This window comes from Clavispora lusitaniae (genome assembly GCF_014636115.1).
Source record: "Clavispora lusitaniae strain FDAARGOS_655 chromosome Unknown tig00000003_pilon, whole genome shotgun sequence".
In the NCBI taxonomy this organism is placed as follows: Eukaryota; Fungi; Ascomycota; class Pichiomycetes; order Serinales; family Metschnikowiaceae; genus Clavispora; species Clavispora lusitaniae.
This window is the reverse complement of record NW_027093975.1, coordinates 1230675-1246564: the sequence shown is the minus strand read 5'-3', so window position 1 is coordinate 1246564 and position 15890 is coordinate 1230675. Positions and strand designations below refer to the sequence as shown.

At 47.2% G+C, this 15890-nt stretch overlaps 8 protein-coding genes and 1 non-coding gene across 9 annotated transcripts; 4 read left to right on the top strand and 5 right to left on the bottom strand. All coding sequences in view use genetic code 12, as the record gives it.

The window, feature by feature from the left end:
• Positions 1–1334: 1334 nt before the first annotated feature.
• On the top strand, positions 1335–1406 carry FOB63_005517. The gene has a single exon. It is a non-coding gene; the product is annotated as a tRNA-Asp (tRNA).
• A 68-nt stretch (positions 1407–1474) lies between these two features.
• Positions 1475–3331, top strand: NPR2 (nitrogen permease regulating protein; the record flags this gene model as incomplete). The annotated part of the gene is made up of 1 exon (XM_002619411.3): positions 1475–3331. The coding sequence occupies one exon, from the start codon at positions 1475–1477 to the stop codon at positions 3329–3331; it is 1857 nt and encodes a 618-aa protein (XP_002619457.3).
• A 685-nt stretch (positions 3332–4016) lies between these two features.
• Positions 4017–4481, top strand: HTA3 (histone H2AZ; the record flags this gene model as incomplete). The annotated part of the gene is made up of 1 exon (XM_002619410.2): positions 4017–4481. The coding sequence occupies one exon, from the start codon at positions 4017–4019 to the stop codon at positions 4479–4481; it is 465 nt and encodes a 154-aa protein (XP_002619456.1).
• Positions 4482–4589: 108 nt separating this feature from the next.
• On the bottom strand, positions 4590–5490 carry FOB63_000579 (uncharacterized protein; the record flags this gene model as incomplete). Its single annotated transcript, XM_002619409.2, has 2 exons — positions 4590–5273; positions 5440–5490. 2 exons carry the CDS (start codon positions 5488–5490, stop codon positions 4590–4592), a joined length of 735 nt encoding a protein of 244 aa, XP_002619455.2.
• Positions 5491–5700: 210 nt separating this feature from the next.
• FOB63_000578 (uncharacterized protein) lies at positions 5701–7302 on the bottom strand (the record flags this gene model as incomplete). The annotated part of the gene is made up of 1 exon (XM_002619408.2): positions 5701–7302. The coding sequence occupies one exon, from the start codon at positions 7300–7302 to the stop codon at positions 5701–5703; it is 1602 nt and encodes a 533-aa protein (XP_002619454.2).
• Positions 7303–8238: 936 nt separating this feature from the next.
• FOB63_000577 (uncharacterized protein) lies at positions 8239–8739 on the bottom strand (the record flags this gene model as incomplete). Its single annotated transcript, XM_066102486.1, has 2 exons — positions 8239–8577; positions 8656–8739. The coding sequence occupies 2 exons, from the start codon at positions 8737–8739 to the stop codon at positions 8239–8241; spliced, it is 423 nt and encodes a 140-aa protein (XP_065958550.1).
• Positions 8740–8879: 140 nt separating this feature from the next.
• On the top strand, positions 8880–10898 carry ACS1 (acetate--CoA ligase 1; the record flags this gene model as incomplete). Its single annotated transcript, XM_002619406.2, has 1 exon — positions 8880–10898. The coding sequence occupies one exon, from the start codon at positions 8880–8882 to the stop codon at positions 10896–10898; it is 2019 nt and encodes a 672-aa protein (XP_002619452.2).
• A 166-nt stretch (positions 10899–11064) lies between these two features.
• HEM4 (uroporphyrinogen-III synthase) lies at positions 11065–11853 on the bottom strand (the record flags this gene model as incomplete). The annotated part of the gene is made up of 1 exon (XM_002619405.2): positions 11065–11853. One exon carries the CDS (start codon positions 11851–11853, stop codon positions 11065–11067), a length of 789 nt encoding a protein of 262 aa, XP_002619451.2.
• A 144-nt stretch (positions 11854–11997) lies between these two features.
• SPT23 (Spt23p) lies at positions 11998–15336 on the bottom strand (the record flags this gene model as incomplete). Its single annotated transcript, XM_002619404.2, has 1 exon — positions 11998–15336. The coding sequence occupies one exon, from the start codon at positions 15334–15336 to the stop codon at positions 11998–12000; it is 3339 nt and encodes a 1112-aa protein (XP_002619450.2).
• Between the last annotated feature and the right edge of the window lie 554 nt (positions 15337–15890).

Sequence of the window (15890 nt, the reverse complement as noted above, 5' to 3'; positions counted from 1 at the left end):
AATGGGTGGGAATGGTGTCTGGAAGGCAGTTTGTTGGGTAACTGGGCGAAAGTGGGAGGTGAAACGGCCTGGGGGTGGAAAAATGGATTTAAGTAGCTGGGATGGTTGGAAATCCGCGGGAGCACAAATATTCTCGAAACGCCGACTAAAAGAGACGGCGGGTGGGATTATTTTTATTTTTATTATATTTTTTTCGTCTGAGGAACTCCATCATCTATAAACTAGCGCGATACGTACTGTATGACACTTGGGGCGCATGTCCAAAAGTGGATGGCCAACGAAAGACTACGATAGAAGAGTTGAAAAAAGCTTTGGAATGAGCTTACTGGGCGATCCAAACAGGCGAACTTGTGGTTTTTCCCGCTTGCTGCCGTGGTTTTTCTCCGTTTCCGTCGCCTCTTTTCGCCTCGCTTAGTCATGTGTGCACCTGCATCATAGTTTAAAGCAGATGAACGTTGAGACCACAGCAGAAAGACAGGGGCAGATGCCGGCCCAGACAGGAAGAAGCCGGCGCAGACCCGGACTTAGCGAAGCAGGCGGATTTCGGCCGCACCAAGCAACTACGTAGGTGGAAAAATATCGTTGAGACAAATTTGGCTGGGCGAAAACACGACACGGCAAAAATGACAAGCAAACTAGACAGAAGCTAGACCCAGCCCAAGCCAAAGATGCACAAGCGTTGTGCATATGTGCGAAACCCTGCATCGAAGTGCGAAAAGCCACTGCTCGCTTCAACTTGTGCGGTTTCTTTTCTCCGCGAGATGAAGGAAGAAAATGGGAGAGAGGAAGGAGGAAAAAAATGGAGAAACCATAGTTCGATGCAGTAGCAAAATCAGCAAGTTTAGTAGGCGGAGAAACGGCCAAAAAAATGTCCACGAAAGAAATGTCTGGACCGTAAATGGAACGGCTAGAGCCCGGTCGACAGAAGCAAATAGTGGGGCGATTTTGGCCTGGAAAAATTCGCGCCGCATCAACATCCAGGGCGGCCTGAATGGGCGAACATTCGGCGCATCTTTTGTATGCCTCCAGATTTACCGAGACAATTCTTTATGGTTTGATAAAAGGCATGTGTCTGTAGATCAGCTGACGACGAGAACTCGGACATACTCTCCGTTCGGAGTGTGGTCGCTGTTTCTTTGAGCTTTAGGATTTGGTTTCTGTTAGCGGTGTTTATTCATTCTGACTCCGGTTATGTACAATTTTCTTTACTGCTCGATTATTCACGCTTTACTGTGCTTCCTCGTTTCAATATAGTGTTCGACATGTGGCCATACCAAAGTTCTAAATGATGTTCACACGTCTTATGCACCAGGAAAAAGTTACCGTCATAATCGTCCGTGATAGTTTAGTGGCTAGAATTACCGCTTGTCGCGCGGTAGACCGGGGTTCAATTCCCCGTCGCGGAGCTTTTTTTCTCACCTAGCGCTTCTCACTTTTAATCTTGAATGCTAGACCCTTCTTTTTTGCCATTCCAATGGACGCTGACGAAGGTTTCGTTCCCATTCTAGGCATCTTCTATGCCATTTTCCACCCGACTGAAGGCACGAAAATCGTCCACCAAGTACCTGAAGGCTCAATCACCAGCTTTTCTTCTGCCACGATAGTCGATCCAGCCAATGTTCTTTTCAACTTTGATACAGTGAAAAACTACATCATTCCCAAACCCCAGCTCTGCAACAAGTTTGTTTCTTTCAAAGTCAATCGCTTCAAGGTGTTGGGCTACCCTGTGAACATTGAAAGTGCTCGATACTCGAGAAATTCCTTCAGTTTCAATTTTGGCTTTGTGTTTCCCTACAATTCCGATGTCACGCCTTACGAGTCGGCCATTCGCCGAATGGGCAAGATGTTCCGTGTTTTGGAGGAGCAGTCTTTCCTTCTCAGCAAGCTAGGTGAGGACCAGCTTTTGGTTTCCGACCCAGACAAAGAACTGGATCTGGCTAGACTCCGATATGCGCCGGGCCATGAGAAGTTCCGCAAGTTCTCCTTGCTGTCGATCGGTTCTTTGATCCACCAGATCTACCAGGACCTTAATAACTACTCAGAATGTTGCATTCCCATAGACTCGGCCAATAGTGTGGACATTAAGCTTTTCCCAATCCTTCCGCCGCCAGTAAACTTGAAAGCGTTTCAGGTGCCCATTCTTCAAGTGAAATTGCACCTGCTTATCGATGTGAACTGGGACCCGACCATGGTTAAGATTCTCCCTTACATTAATGGGCTTAATTCGGTGAAGAGAATCAGTGAGTTGGCGGACGCTGATTACCTTTTAACCAAACAGTGCATCCAGCATTTGATGCACTACCAGTGTATTACTATGGTGGACATTTTCCAGTTCAGTAACATTTACGCTCCCACAAATAACATTGGGGATTTTCTAAAGCCAAACGGCATGGCCGAAGATTGCCAGGCTTATGTCATTTCCACACTGGATTGGTCTGCGCTGTCTTCAAATCCTCTCACACCCAGAACCCCCGTTACCCCTTTGACGCCTGGCCTCCTAGGGAAATCCGTTAAAGACTCAGAAAACTCCGATAGTGCAAACAGCTCATATTTTGTGCACAAGAACATTGCACTGTCTACGAGTCCGCTAACAAAGAATAGTTTGGGCCGTTCGGGCCCAGGAGGCACGGTGTGGAGGCAAACCATCCATGTGCCTTCGAAAGCGACGCTTTTTTACCTTTATCGTCTGTTGAACCAGGGACAAACCATCAAAGAGTGGTACATACAGCACCAGAAAGCGTTGAAAAATATCGATGTACGGCGTTTTATTAATTTTGGGGTTGTACGGGGAATCACTTACCGTGTTCATCTGTATCCAATTCTTCATTCGGTAACAAAATCATTGGAAAATGGCGACGAGAAAGTGAGCGACTTGGATGAACTTGTGACGCAGTATGAGAGGAAGATGGAAATAAACAAGCGGAGAACTCAGTCCAACGCAACTGATCCGAGGGAGGCTGGCCTCTTGAAGACGACGATCAACGAAACAAATCTCAAAACGGGAAAGAAGACCAGAACCGTCAGCTTCAACTATAACGTTGACAGATATAGTCGAGATAGCGATGAAGATGTTGATGAGCTGGTTTTCGTTAGTGATTCTGAATCTTCCACGTCGGGCGTAAGTGACCTGGATGCTGGAGTAGCAATCGCTGATGTTGGCGAAAGTGATTCGGACGACGATTCGGATGAAAAAGCCGATTTGGTGAAACTCAGCAAGTTGGTCCGGGGTGTTCAACACACGGATTGTATATGCACTGAGCTTCAAAAATCTAGGATCGAAGTGGAGCTGCTTTTGGACCGTTTAGGGCCGCATTTTATAATTAATTCGTGAAACGAAACTAGATCAATGGAAAGCTAGACCAATGGAAAAGGCATATAGATATTAACCTTCTAGTAGAGGAGAAACTTCTGTCTCTTTCCCTTTGTAAAGTTCTTTCTGATATAATGACAGTCTTCGCTTAAATATTCAACTTCTATGAGCCAGGGAAAAGTTGGAATATCCAATCGCAATCAGTTTCGCTGTTACATAGATATTTAGACCAACGCTATCAGGAATGAGAATCTTTAGGCCTCTCGTCAACCATCGATCGGCACAATATTAGAATACACTGATACGAAAGGCGAATAACCTCTATGTAATGGAGTTTTCTTTGGGTCAGCTCAATTCAATGAGCTCAAAATAAATACTTGACGGTCTGGTGCAAGAGAATAGAGAAGCAGATAGCAGAGAAACAGAACGAAGTGACAGAAAAACAGAGAAGAGAAAGCTGAAGACTCGAAACCGAAAGAGTAGCAGGAAACTGGAAGAAGCAACCATGAATGGAGAAATCCGCAAAGAAAAACACTAAAGCACTAACCATTCGAGCCATAGAGATTCAGAACCACTAAGATTTCCAAGCCTGCCCGTCGAAGATATTCAAGAACCAAAACATTAGCCAGAGGAATATCCATTCCTACCCATATAGATCAATGCGGTGTTATCTGAAGGTTCGTGTGCGGGTAACCTCGCGAGGATAATGCGCGCCGTGTTTATACAAAGTAAACAAACTACTCGCTACTACTGCTTTTCATCTGTAACCATGTCGGGAAAAGGAAAAGTGCACGGAGGAAAAGGCAAATCTGCCGAAAGCAATAAGATGACAAGCTCTCACTCGGCCAGAGCGGGCTTGCAGTTCCCCGTGGGAAGAATCAAGAGATATTTGAAGAGAACAGCGCAAAACAAAATCAGAATCGGATCCAAGTCTGCGATTTACTTGACGGCCGTTTTGGAGTACTTGACAGCAGAGGTGTTGGAGTTGGCCGGAAACGCTGCCAAGGACTTGAAGGTCAAGAGAATCACCCCTAGACACTTGCAGTTGGCCATCAGAGGCGACGAAGAATTAGACAACTTGATCAAGGCCACCATCGCGTACGGTGGTGTTTTGCCACACATCAACAAGGCCTTGTTGTTGAAGGTGGAGAGAAAGAAGGGCCAGAAGTAAGCGGGCGCATCCACGCTGGGCCCTATGTACTATATGTTTTTTGTATACTAACCAATGTTAACGTCTGTGTGTATGAGTATGTACAAGAAGAGAAGAGGAAGAGCACACCTATTTTTCTTTAGGCTGGACGATTTTCTCTGCATCTTGCTGGAGCCTCTCCAAGTCCACGCAAAGCTTTTCCACCAAATCCTTGATTGTGGTTATCTCTTCCTGAAGATCGATAATGTCGTTTTTCACCGTGAGCTTTTCGTTCTGGCTCTTGACGCGAGCCCGGTACGACTCGTAGAAGATTAATGAGCCGGCAACCAGGAAAATGAAAAACTCCAGGAGGAAGTTGGCGCCGTTTTCAATGGCCTTCTTATCGTTCAACGGCCGCACCTTGATTCTGTTTTCGCCCAAAAGCCGCATCCGGAGCTTGACATCGGTCGAATGCACCGTCTGCGCCACTCGAATGCATGCATTTCGGAACGCCTCGTGTTCTTTGGCCTGTGCCTTTAACGTGAGGGCAATCGGTTTGGCCACTGTTCGGACCAACAAAGATGTGAGTTTGAGAGCGATGCCACTCATGCTGGATAGGACGAGATGGAAGCAGAAAGCTAAAAGAGCGAATGGGGGAATGGAATAGACAAAGCAACGAATCCAATGGGGGAATATATGCCAAAAGAGAGCCGGATGAGATAGGAAGTCGGATGGCGTAGATTGAGCGCGAAACTGCGCGAACTGGGGAATGACAGTTTTGCTCACATTAAACGGATAATGACAGGATCTTTTGACTTGGTTATTGGCAGGTGGCTAGAAATGTAAGGGAAAGGTCATATGGCATTATGCCAATAAATCATCAGATAGCTCGGTAATCTGGCAGTCGAGAAAGTTTGCTTTGTCTTCATCAAGATACTGCAAAACATGGTAACCTTACATCTAGCTATTGTATCTTTTAATCCTTTCTGGACATACTCACTTTTATATAGATGGAAGCTGCGTGGCCTTCTGTGGCTAGTTTAGCTTGCATTGCACTATTCGTTGGACAAAGGCTTTGGTCGGCTGGACATTCTTTCGATTGCCCCTATTTGCTTTGAGTAGCCATATATCTTCCAATTGGTCTTGGTTTTGTAATGAATTGGACATGAAGACTACTTGCACACAATACTGGAGCTCATGACGCATGCTTTGATAAGCCGATCTTCAAAGGATAACCACGGGTGTCTAGAAGTTGAAACGTTCAGAACTCTAAAAGATCAGGCGAGATTCCTAGCATCAGCGATATTATTTGAAACACTGCGTCGGGGCGAACAACACGTTTCACCAATGTCTTTTTCGCTACCTTGGCTGTTTCCATGCACCCGGTGTCAAACATGCTATCAAATTCACTTTCGGCCATCGACCTTCGTATATCTCCGTCTTGGTAATACTCCTCTCTTGAAGCAGTGAGAGCGTTTTCCAAATCCGTCTTTTGCTTGCGAACAGTCTCTAAGCGTTCTCGTGATGTGTAGTCCACGTCAATGTCTTTCTTCAAAGTTTCCGTCTCAACTTCAAGCATCCGCAACCGTTCATCGAGTATCGCTATATCCTTGGGCTTGAACGCCTGCTTGATAGCAAAACTTGCTGCGGCCTCATCCACCAAATCCATGGCAGAAAGCGGCATTTTGCTGCTGGAAATGTATCGGGCAGCCAAGTGGGCGGCAGCAACTAACGTTGAGTCCAAAATACGCACGCCGTGGCTCTTTTCGTAGAAGCTTCTTTTGTGCCGCAAGAGTGTTAGGGTTTCACTCACTGTGACATCAGCAATATCGACTCTTTGGAAGTAGTTTTCAAAAATACAGTCGGAAGCCATTTCACTGTGAAATTCGGCAGGTGTGGTGGTGCAGATACATTGCAATTGCCCACTTGCTATAGCATTTCTGAACAGAACCGCAGTGGCTCTGTTGCTGGTAATACAATGTGCTCCTTCAACGAAAAGAATCACCTTGCGCTCGGATCGTCTCAAGTAGTCCAAAACATCGTTAAACCCATCTTCAAACCCCCATAGGTTGCGGGTATGGTACTCTAGTGAGATGGCATTCAAGGAAATAAACTTGCAATCTTGCAAATGAGGCGGTCCACACTCGATGATTCGCTTCACTGCTCCATGAACCAAAGAGAGCTTCAGAAAACTGCATCCATTGACTAGAACGATACTGGATCGTGCCCGTTTGCAAAGCACGCCAACAAATCGCCGAATATCGTCTTCTCTTGCCAATGCAGGTTTGACTTCGCCCTGCCGTATTTGCTCTGTCAAGTCTTCACAGTGCTTGACTATGTAGCCATAAGAAGAGCAGTCTGCTGTTCTCGACGATATTTTGTGGCCATTTTTCATGCTGACTGCCACAGATTTCACTGCTTTTGCGTAACTCTCATTGCCCTTGGTGTCCTTGGGCCATAAGTGAGTGCCTAGCACGGAAAGGAGCAAGTGGAACATTCCAATATAAGAGTCGCCGTACTCGATGCGAATGCCGTTAGCCTTACGAAGGGCAATCAAAGCGTCTCGAGAATACCCTGGTCCTCTTTGCAATTTTTCGTGGGCCTTGAGCCCATTGTAAAAATTCAAGTCCGTGCACTCGTGTCTGGAGCTGCTTCTTTCCACTAGCTTTCTCAAATACAGCGACGAGTCCCATGCATTTGTCTTGAACATGACAGTGAGTAGAAGTTCCACTGTCACTTCTGATTTTCTCTTTTTGGCCCTGTGTTGGCTCGCCTTGAGAATGTCAAGAACATCGTTGGTGTAAATGTTTCCAAACGGGTCAAAGTCACTATGCGAGGAAACGGTCATCTTGGCCATGGCCATGCAAGACGCTTTCTAGCTTAGTTGCTTGGTTTAAATGATGCAGATGCATTCAACGGTAAAACCAGGGTGTTTTGAGCCACGGCTCGAATATTTTTTACTTTAGACGGTGCATTTGAAACAAGCTTGTCGAGAGATCTAGGCACCGAAACAATGAGACAATGGTAGAAGTGAAAACGAGATCATGTGAAGGTAGACTGACAGTAAGATGTGCGATAAAGGCGTCCAAACAATGAAGTGTTTGTCTTATTCTTTAATTGAGGTATTGTTCTTCTGCTGGCAATAAGAACCAAATCGCATAAAGTACTGCGCAGATATGGACATTTGCACTTTTCGCTGTTTTGCGCATAGAGATTCAATATCACCATGTGTAGATAAACAATGCAAAATCAATCCCATTATTGTTACTTTAGCTACAGAAGTGTATTCCGAATCCAAATACATTTTGTTCAGGTGTAAAGCATTCACAGTGGGTCAGCAAACTCCGCCCAATGCTATTGTATGACTACTGTCTGATCTCGTAAAGGAAATTAGACTCTCAATTTCAAGATCCGGATTCTAGAAGTTAAAAGTGGGTCAAGACAGAAGAGACAACGCACCGGTTCAAATCTTGCGCAAAATCTGTGGTCTTATCTCAGCTTATCTATCGCATCAATCTCATTCTAATGCCACCACCACTAATCTACACTACTGAAATACTAATCACCACTACCACTAATCTGCACCTGAAATACTAATCTACATCTGAAATAATCTACCACTGAAATACTAATCTACACTGAAATACTAATCTACACCTGAAATAATCTAACACACACACACTATAACCTAACCTTAACCCAACCATTCTTGCCAAGCCCTGAACCCAACTATCCCCAATTCAGAGCACCAACCCGGTGACATGCGGGTGATCGGAATCCTCCGCATTAATGGAAAACACTAGAACCTGTCTAAAGTCGAAACGTGACCAATCACCTGGCAAAGGATTGTGGGGGACCAAGAAAACGGCACTGCAGTACCTACTAAAAAATCTCGCCAGTGCTCCGCACCGCCCCAGATGAGACTGAGGGGAGAAATCGGATGAACACACAAAGCTTCCGAAAGACTGTGGTCGAGAAATGGGGCTGGTGTACTGAATTGAACGGTTACGGAAGCCGTTGTATGGTCAATTGAGGAAGAGCAATATGTAACCAATTGATTACTTATACGGTTGAGGTAATTTGATAGTGCGAAAGACAAGCCAACAAATAACATCTCGGTCAAAGTAACCAACGTATCCTACCAATGGGCAAATTTGAGTCGGCAGTGTTTTCATCCAGCTCAACTTTTTTTATTTTTTAGTCTACATTTTCCCACCGAATCTTCTCTTCTCGAGTATCCAGTATTTTCGTCTTTGGTCTCCTCCCCTCTTCGCCCTGCACCGCATTTTGTGGGGAGCATTTTGTGGGGTCGCACAAAGTCCGGCCGAAACTATATAAGGCAAGACCCGCGCCGTTTCAGCTTTTCTCTGCTCTTCAGAAAACGCTCTTGCGCCCATTCCTACCGAAACCGTCAAAGCGTCTACTTCTGTTTCTTCTCCCATGCCTGAACATTTGGCCATGGATCACGAGGGGGCCCAGCAGCCCCCACAAGGTTTCTTTGACAGATCCCACTCCGCTCCCAACTTGAGCTCTTTGGACGAGTACAATGCCATGTACAAGCAGTCCATTGACGACCCGGCCACGTTTTTTGGCAACCAGGCCCGCGATCTCTTGTCGTGGAGCACGCCTTTCAACGTGGCGCGCTACCCGGCGTCGCCCAAGGACGACTTTGCCAACGGCGACATTCCAGCGTGGTTTCTCGGCGGCCAGTTGAATGCTTGCTACAACGCAGTTGACCGCTGGGCTTTCGAAGATCCAAACAAACCAGCCATCATCTACGAAGGTGACGAGCCCGGAACAGGCCGCATCATCTCCTACGGCGAGTTGTTGAAGGACGTTTGCAAGTTGGCCCAGGCGTTGGTCAAGGCCGGCGTGAAAAAGGGCGACACCGTTGCCGTGTACTTGCCCATGATTCCCGAGGCCATTGTCACCTTGTTGGCCATTGTGCGTATCGGTGCCGTGCACTCGGTGGTGTTTGCTGGCTTTTCGCTGACCTCGTTGCGTGACCGTATTGTGGACGCCGACTCGCGCATTGTTATCACCGCCGACGAGAGCAAGCGTGGTGGAAAGACCATTGAAACAAAGAAAATCGTTGACGAGGCCCTCAAGGACTTGCCCCAGGTGCGCAATGTGTTTGTGTTCAAGCGTACGGGAAACAAACATGTGCCCTTCTATCCGGGCCGTGACTTGTGGTGGCACGATGAGTTGGCCAAGCACGGCAACTACTCTCCCCCAGTCCCTGTCGACTCCGAGGACCCATTGTTTTTGTTGTACACATCCGGCTCCACAGGTAAACCAAAGGGTGTGCAGCACAATGTAGCCGGTTATTTGCTTGGTGCGTTACTCACAACTAAGTACACTTTCGACGTGCACCGTGATGACATCATCTTCACGGCCGGTGATATTGGATGGATCACGGGCCATACATACGTGGTCTACGGTCCTTTGCTCAACGGTGCCACCACAGTTGTATTCGAAGGCACTCCAGCTTACCCAGACTACTCGCGGTACTGGCAGATTGTTGACGAGTACAAGGTTAACCAGTTCTACGTGGCGCCCACCGCGTTGCGTTTGTTGAAGCGGGCTGGCCCCTCCTTCATCGAAAAGTTCAAGTTGGACTCCTTGCGTGTGTTGGGTTCTGTCGGTGAACCTATTGCAGGAGAGGTGTGGCACTGGTACAACGAGCACATTGGCCGTGGCAAGGCTCATATTGTGGATACCTACTGGCAAACCGAGTCTGGCTCTCACTTGTTGACCCCGTTGGCTGGTGTAACCCCTACCAAACCCGGTTCCGCGTCCTTACCATTCTTTGGTATTGACGCCCATGTGTTGGATCCTGTCACGGGTAAGCGCTTGACTGAGGATGGCGTGGAAGGTGTTTTGGCCATCAAGAACGCCTGGCCTTCGATCGCACGTGGTATTTTCAACGACTACAACCGGTTTATCGACACTTACCTTGGCAACTACAAAGGCTACTATTTCACGGGCGATGGCGCTGCAAGAGACAAGGACGGCTTTTACTGGATCTTGGGCCGTGTTGATGATGTGGTCAATGTGTCTGGTCACAGATTGTCTACTGCAGAGATTGAGGCGGCGTTGATCGAGCACGAAATGGTTGGTGAAAGTGCTGTTGTTGGATACGCAGACGACTTAACGGGCCAGGCTGTGGCTGCGTACGTGTCGTTGAAGTCTCAGTTCAAGTCTGGTGACAAGGACGCGATCGACGCCATCAAGAAGGAGTTGATCTTGACTGTCAGAAAGGAAATTGGACCTTTCGCTGCACCAAAGTTGATTTTGTTGGTGAACGACTTGCCAAAGACGAGATCGGGCAAGATCATGAGAAGAATCTTGCGTAAGGTTTTGGCCGGCGAGGAGGACCAGTTGGGTGACACCTCGACATTGTCCGACCCTAGTGTTGTGCAACAGATCATCGACGTTGTCAAGGAAACAAGAAAGTGAGCCATCATACTGCTGTATCGATAATATTTATTGTCCGTCTGAACCATGTAGAGCTACAGTCTCTTCTCTACCTTATCTAGTTCCGATCACCTCCTATCTCCGTTCTCTGGTCATCTTATCTCTCTTGCTCGGATCTACTATACATCATTCGTCTTCGTCTCATTATCTATTTCATGATCTCTTCTAAAAGAGCGGCGGCCGTTGGCTTGGGTGCCATAGCATGCGACTCGATTCCCTTTCCGTTCAAGTACTCTAGTGTGGTGGGGCCGATGCTGGCAATACGAACGCCTTCCAACAGAATCTTGCCCTTCTGGATATGCTCCACTATTTCCTCTGTACCCTGCGGACTGAAAAACACTAGCCAGTCCACCTTTTCCTCGCAGCACGACACAAAGTTATCGAGAATGCCTGCCTTTGGTTCTGTTTTGTAAATGACCACCTCTTCCAAATCAACGCCCTCTTGCTTCAACTTCACCGGAATGATATCTTTGCGTATGACTCCAGTGAAAAAGACAATCTTTTTCGGGCAGCCCCGCTTCTCCTCCAAAATGATGTCGGCTAGCTTAGATCCGTTGCCGGCCAAGGAGCCCCCTCGGACATCGGAGAAGCCTTTGGCTCGGAGAATCTCCTCCGTCGCAGGCCCAACGGTGTAACCTGTTTTGGCAATGATTTGCTCCACCTTGGCTGGATCTCGAGATCCAATCACAGAAAGACATTCGTGGAACACTTCCACTGCCCGTTGCGATGTGATGATGAAGCTGTCTGTTTCCGTTAAGAACGCTTCGCTGGCCAAGTATTCTGCCGTCTGATCTATATCGATGGGCGCATGGTTAAGAAGAGGAACGAAAACAGGCTTGTGGCCGCTGGAAGAGAAAACGTCCTCGTACGCATCTTTCGGCGTCGTTTTGTTCTTCAAAAAAAGAACCCTTTTCCCACATTCGGCAACACAAGGCATGTGTTGGAGTCGGCAAATGACAGTAGAGTGATATGTCAGAGGCGTGCACCCACCAACACGTTGTACCCACTTCAGCCTACATCACTACATCACCTACATCCAAACGACTTATCCTTATTAGCGTGTATTGCCCCAATCCAGAACCTACAACTCGACTACATGTCGCATCGGCTCAGTAGAAAAAACCCGGGCCAATCTTTCGTGACCCACAACCAAATTCCCAATGGTGTTCCTGCACACCTGCTTCAACTGCTCAACCATTTCAACCTTGTAGCCAGTAATGGATACAAACGAAAAGAAACATATAATCATCACCAACACCGGCGTCCAGAAGAAAAGCAACATCTTGTCATTCTGCACAGTCTTCCGTGGGTGGTTGATGAATGACATCACCATATCCTCCGACGAGTCTGATGCAACATCTTCTTGCGCATCTTCAGTCACCCCAAACGATTTGGATCTCGAATCGGCGTCATCATCATCCAATGCATGGCCAGCGCTGGCCCGAGAATTGCTGAAGGGGAAAAGATCATCGTATGTTGGCAAATCCATTTCGGCGTCATTAGAGAATACAGCATTCTTAACCTTCTGCCACAAGTTGGGCTCGGAACGCATGAGGCTCGAGCTAGACCCTTCCTGAAGAACCCGCTCTTGCGTGTCTGTGTCGTAATCTGAACTAGAGTAGTCATCGTCGTAGTCATCCGTAAACTCGTCTTCTTGGTCTGCGTCGTTGTGGTCAAGGTCTTCGCAGAAAGACAAGTTGTCTTCAGAGTCCCGCTCGGAATCAGCAAAGTCATCCGAATCATTAGCAAACGGCGTTGGCGATTTCGGCGTTGGAAGTTCACTGGTACCCTCCGTCAAGCTGTGTTGCAGAGCGCCAAGCGCCAGATCCTCGCCGTCATGGACTTCTGATGAATCCATTACCATGCGAGAAATGTGTTTACTGTAATCCACCATGAACATTGAATTGAGCGAATCGACACTGAAGGATTTGTTCAACCCGTCCTCTCCAACATCCGATCCCGAACAGATGTATGAACTCGTTTCTCCTCCAAGTGCTTGGTCAGACTCGAGTCCGTGGAAAATATCGAGGACGTTCATATCACAGTAGTCTTTCAAGAACTTGTCGTTGCTCAACTTCAAATTCCAGTTGGATTTGCAGTCGACGAACGCCTTGATCAAGTGCCGGTTGCCACACATGGAAGCGAAAAACAACGGCGTCAAGCCCTGATTGTCCTGAATATCAATCTTGCACCCGTGTGTGATTAAGAACTTGATTAGATGCGAATAATTCTTCAAAGTGGCCAAATGCAAAAGCGACTGGCCCTCAGCATTGCACAATTGCCAGTTTGGAATGATAATAGGACAGTTAGGGAGATCCACCAATGTGAGGAAGTTGATGAGGATTTCTTCCGTTGAAAGATCAGACCGCGACAAAACCTCGACAGCTTTATGGGCATTGCTGTACCAATCCATGTTGGCCTGGTTCATAGTCTGGTTCATTCCAGGAGTACCATTGGGAGACGGTGTATGTCCTGCTGCCCCATTAGCACCGTCAGAACCAACAATACGCTTTGCAATGTTCTTTGCGTCTTCCAATTTCCCGTTCATTTTCAAACCAACAATTTGCAACGCCAATTCAATCAATTGGCGATCGGTGTCGTCTGTGTACGTGAAAATCAGTTGTTGGCCACTTGAGAAAATATCGTCATGGTTTTCAAAACTCACCAATACTTGACCTGGCTGCGATGCTGGAGGCAAGTATGTCACGATTGTGGTCTCAGACCAGCAATGTGTGGCCAATGCATTCTTTGTTCCAAACTTGACAATCAAGCCAGGCCGGAAATTGAAACCCAAAAGTGTAACTTCAATGCCGCCACGGATAGGGCCCTGAGCAGGAATAATCTTTTGAATTGTAGGATTGAGCGATGGTTGTTGGTAATGCTGCAAATGTTGCAGCAGACCTTGTCTTGCGATAGATAGAGACTGCGTCACTGCTTGAGGAGCTACGCTTGATGAACTTCCAAAATTATGCACGCCTCCAACAATACTATTCTTCCCATTCATATTGTGGATTGATGCATTGGTATCGCTGTTGCTTAGTGGGGAGAAGCCACTGCCGCCATTGAACATTGGGTTTGTTAAACTGTTGAAGGAATCGTCAAATGAGAGCTTCTTTCTCTTCAACCCACGCGACGCTGTGTTTGAATCGGTATTTGTATCCGTGTTAGCCAAGCCTTCGGTGGGTGAGTCATCAATAGACTTTGGTGAAAGAGGATGCAATCCCGAGTCCAAGTCGTGTTCCAAGTTTTCAGAGAGGTCCAAATTAGCCATTCTTGAATCGGAGCCCAACAGTTCCTTTCCGCCAGCTGCGGAATTTTTCTTTCTGTCCATGATCATGATCGGAGTCGATAACAGTTTGGCCACAACCTGGCCATTGTAATCTTTGAGTACAAAAAGAAGCTTGAAACCATTTTGCTCCTTGTGATGTCTACAATAGCATACTAGTCTTGCAGAAAAGTCGAATGCCTGGAACTGGTCGTTAGCCAAGCCTGAAGGTTCTGGGAGACTGATGATTTCTTTGCAGTTCAAGATGATAGCCTTCTTCATCATCTTATCATCGGCCCACGCATTGGGGTTGTTTTTGAGCATGTTAGAGGTGCCGTTTGTTGGAGAATTTCCAGTACTGCAATCGCTAGGTCCCGGCTTGGATCTCAGAGCTCTCTTCTGCTCTCTCTTGATGCATCGGGAACACACATTGCAAGAACGGGATAAGTCGGACGTGAGAACATACGCGTCCATGTAGAGCATGTTCTGTCTCAAGACGTTGGGGAGAGAATCAACCGGGTTCTGCAAACAAAACTTGCTTTTGGAAATCAAGTCCTGTGGGATGTGAAGAAGGTTCTGCGGAGGAGGCGGCGAAAGACGAAACTGGAGCTTAGTTTGGGTCTCAACACGCGAGTATGTGGGCAAATCAAGCACTTCAAGCGTGTATGGAAGTTTGGAGAGCGTATCCGCAGAAAAATCGAGATACGAAGCGTCTGCCACATCGACAGATTGCGGGCACGGGTTTGTGTTGCAGTTGCCGAACTTGACCCGAGACATTTCCTTGCGCACCACATCGTAATTGTCAAACTGAGGGTTTCTGGATTTGGAAAAAGCGCTCTGCGGGCTGTTTGGGCCAGTGAAGGCCAGTGCCATGCCAAGCTCGTCCGTTGCGTCTCTGAATAAGGGCGGCGAAGAATGCGCTGGCGAAACTGCTTCTGCCTTGATGGGAGTTTGTTCGTCTTTCAAGCGGGAGAAAAGCTCCGAGTGGAAGTTCTCGAAGTCCTCGAGTTTCACATGGTCCGAAGGGTTGGGCGAGTTTGCGTTCATGGAGTCGAATACCCGCTGGTCTAAAAACTCGTTCAAGATATCTTGGTCATCATGGGACGTGGCTAGTAGAAGCGAATGGTCTAGAACCATATCTTCTTTGCTTGCCATAGCGACGGTAATTTATGCTTTGTGTTCTTGTTGACGTTGCTGCGTCTTTCCTTTTCTTTTGTGCTATGGTGGTCGGCTACTATATTGTAGGTGTTTTTTTTTTTTAGTCTTGCTCTAGGCGAACAGGGTATCTGCAGGACTTTCAGTTGGAAGCCCCTCTTGTGGCAAGGAAAAACGCTGTCTGCAGTCCCAGAGAAAGAAATTGCCCACCTCTGTAAGAAGAAAACTTGATGGGTCTGACACGTATGCTATTGGCGTGACGTGGCGGATCTTTAGTGGAGAGGGGTCTAAGCTAGGGGAAATGTTGGGTGCGGGTGTTGGGAGTGCACGTGAGTGTACAGTCAGGTGACCGCCAAGGCGAAAAGAGACGAGAAGACGGACGAGAAAAGAGAAAAGAGAAAAGAGAGAAGAGAAAAGAGAAAAAGACAAGATAGATGGGCGAAAGATGTTAGAGGTACGATGAGTGAGAAAGTTGAAGTATACGAGGATAGTAAACGACTCGGTTCTGACAGTTCGCGGTTCAACACTTGCATAGATGGCCAGTTATGCGGTAA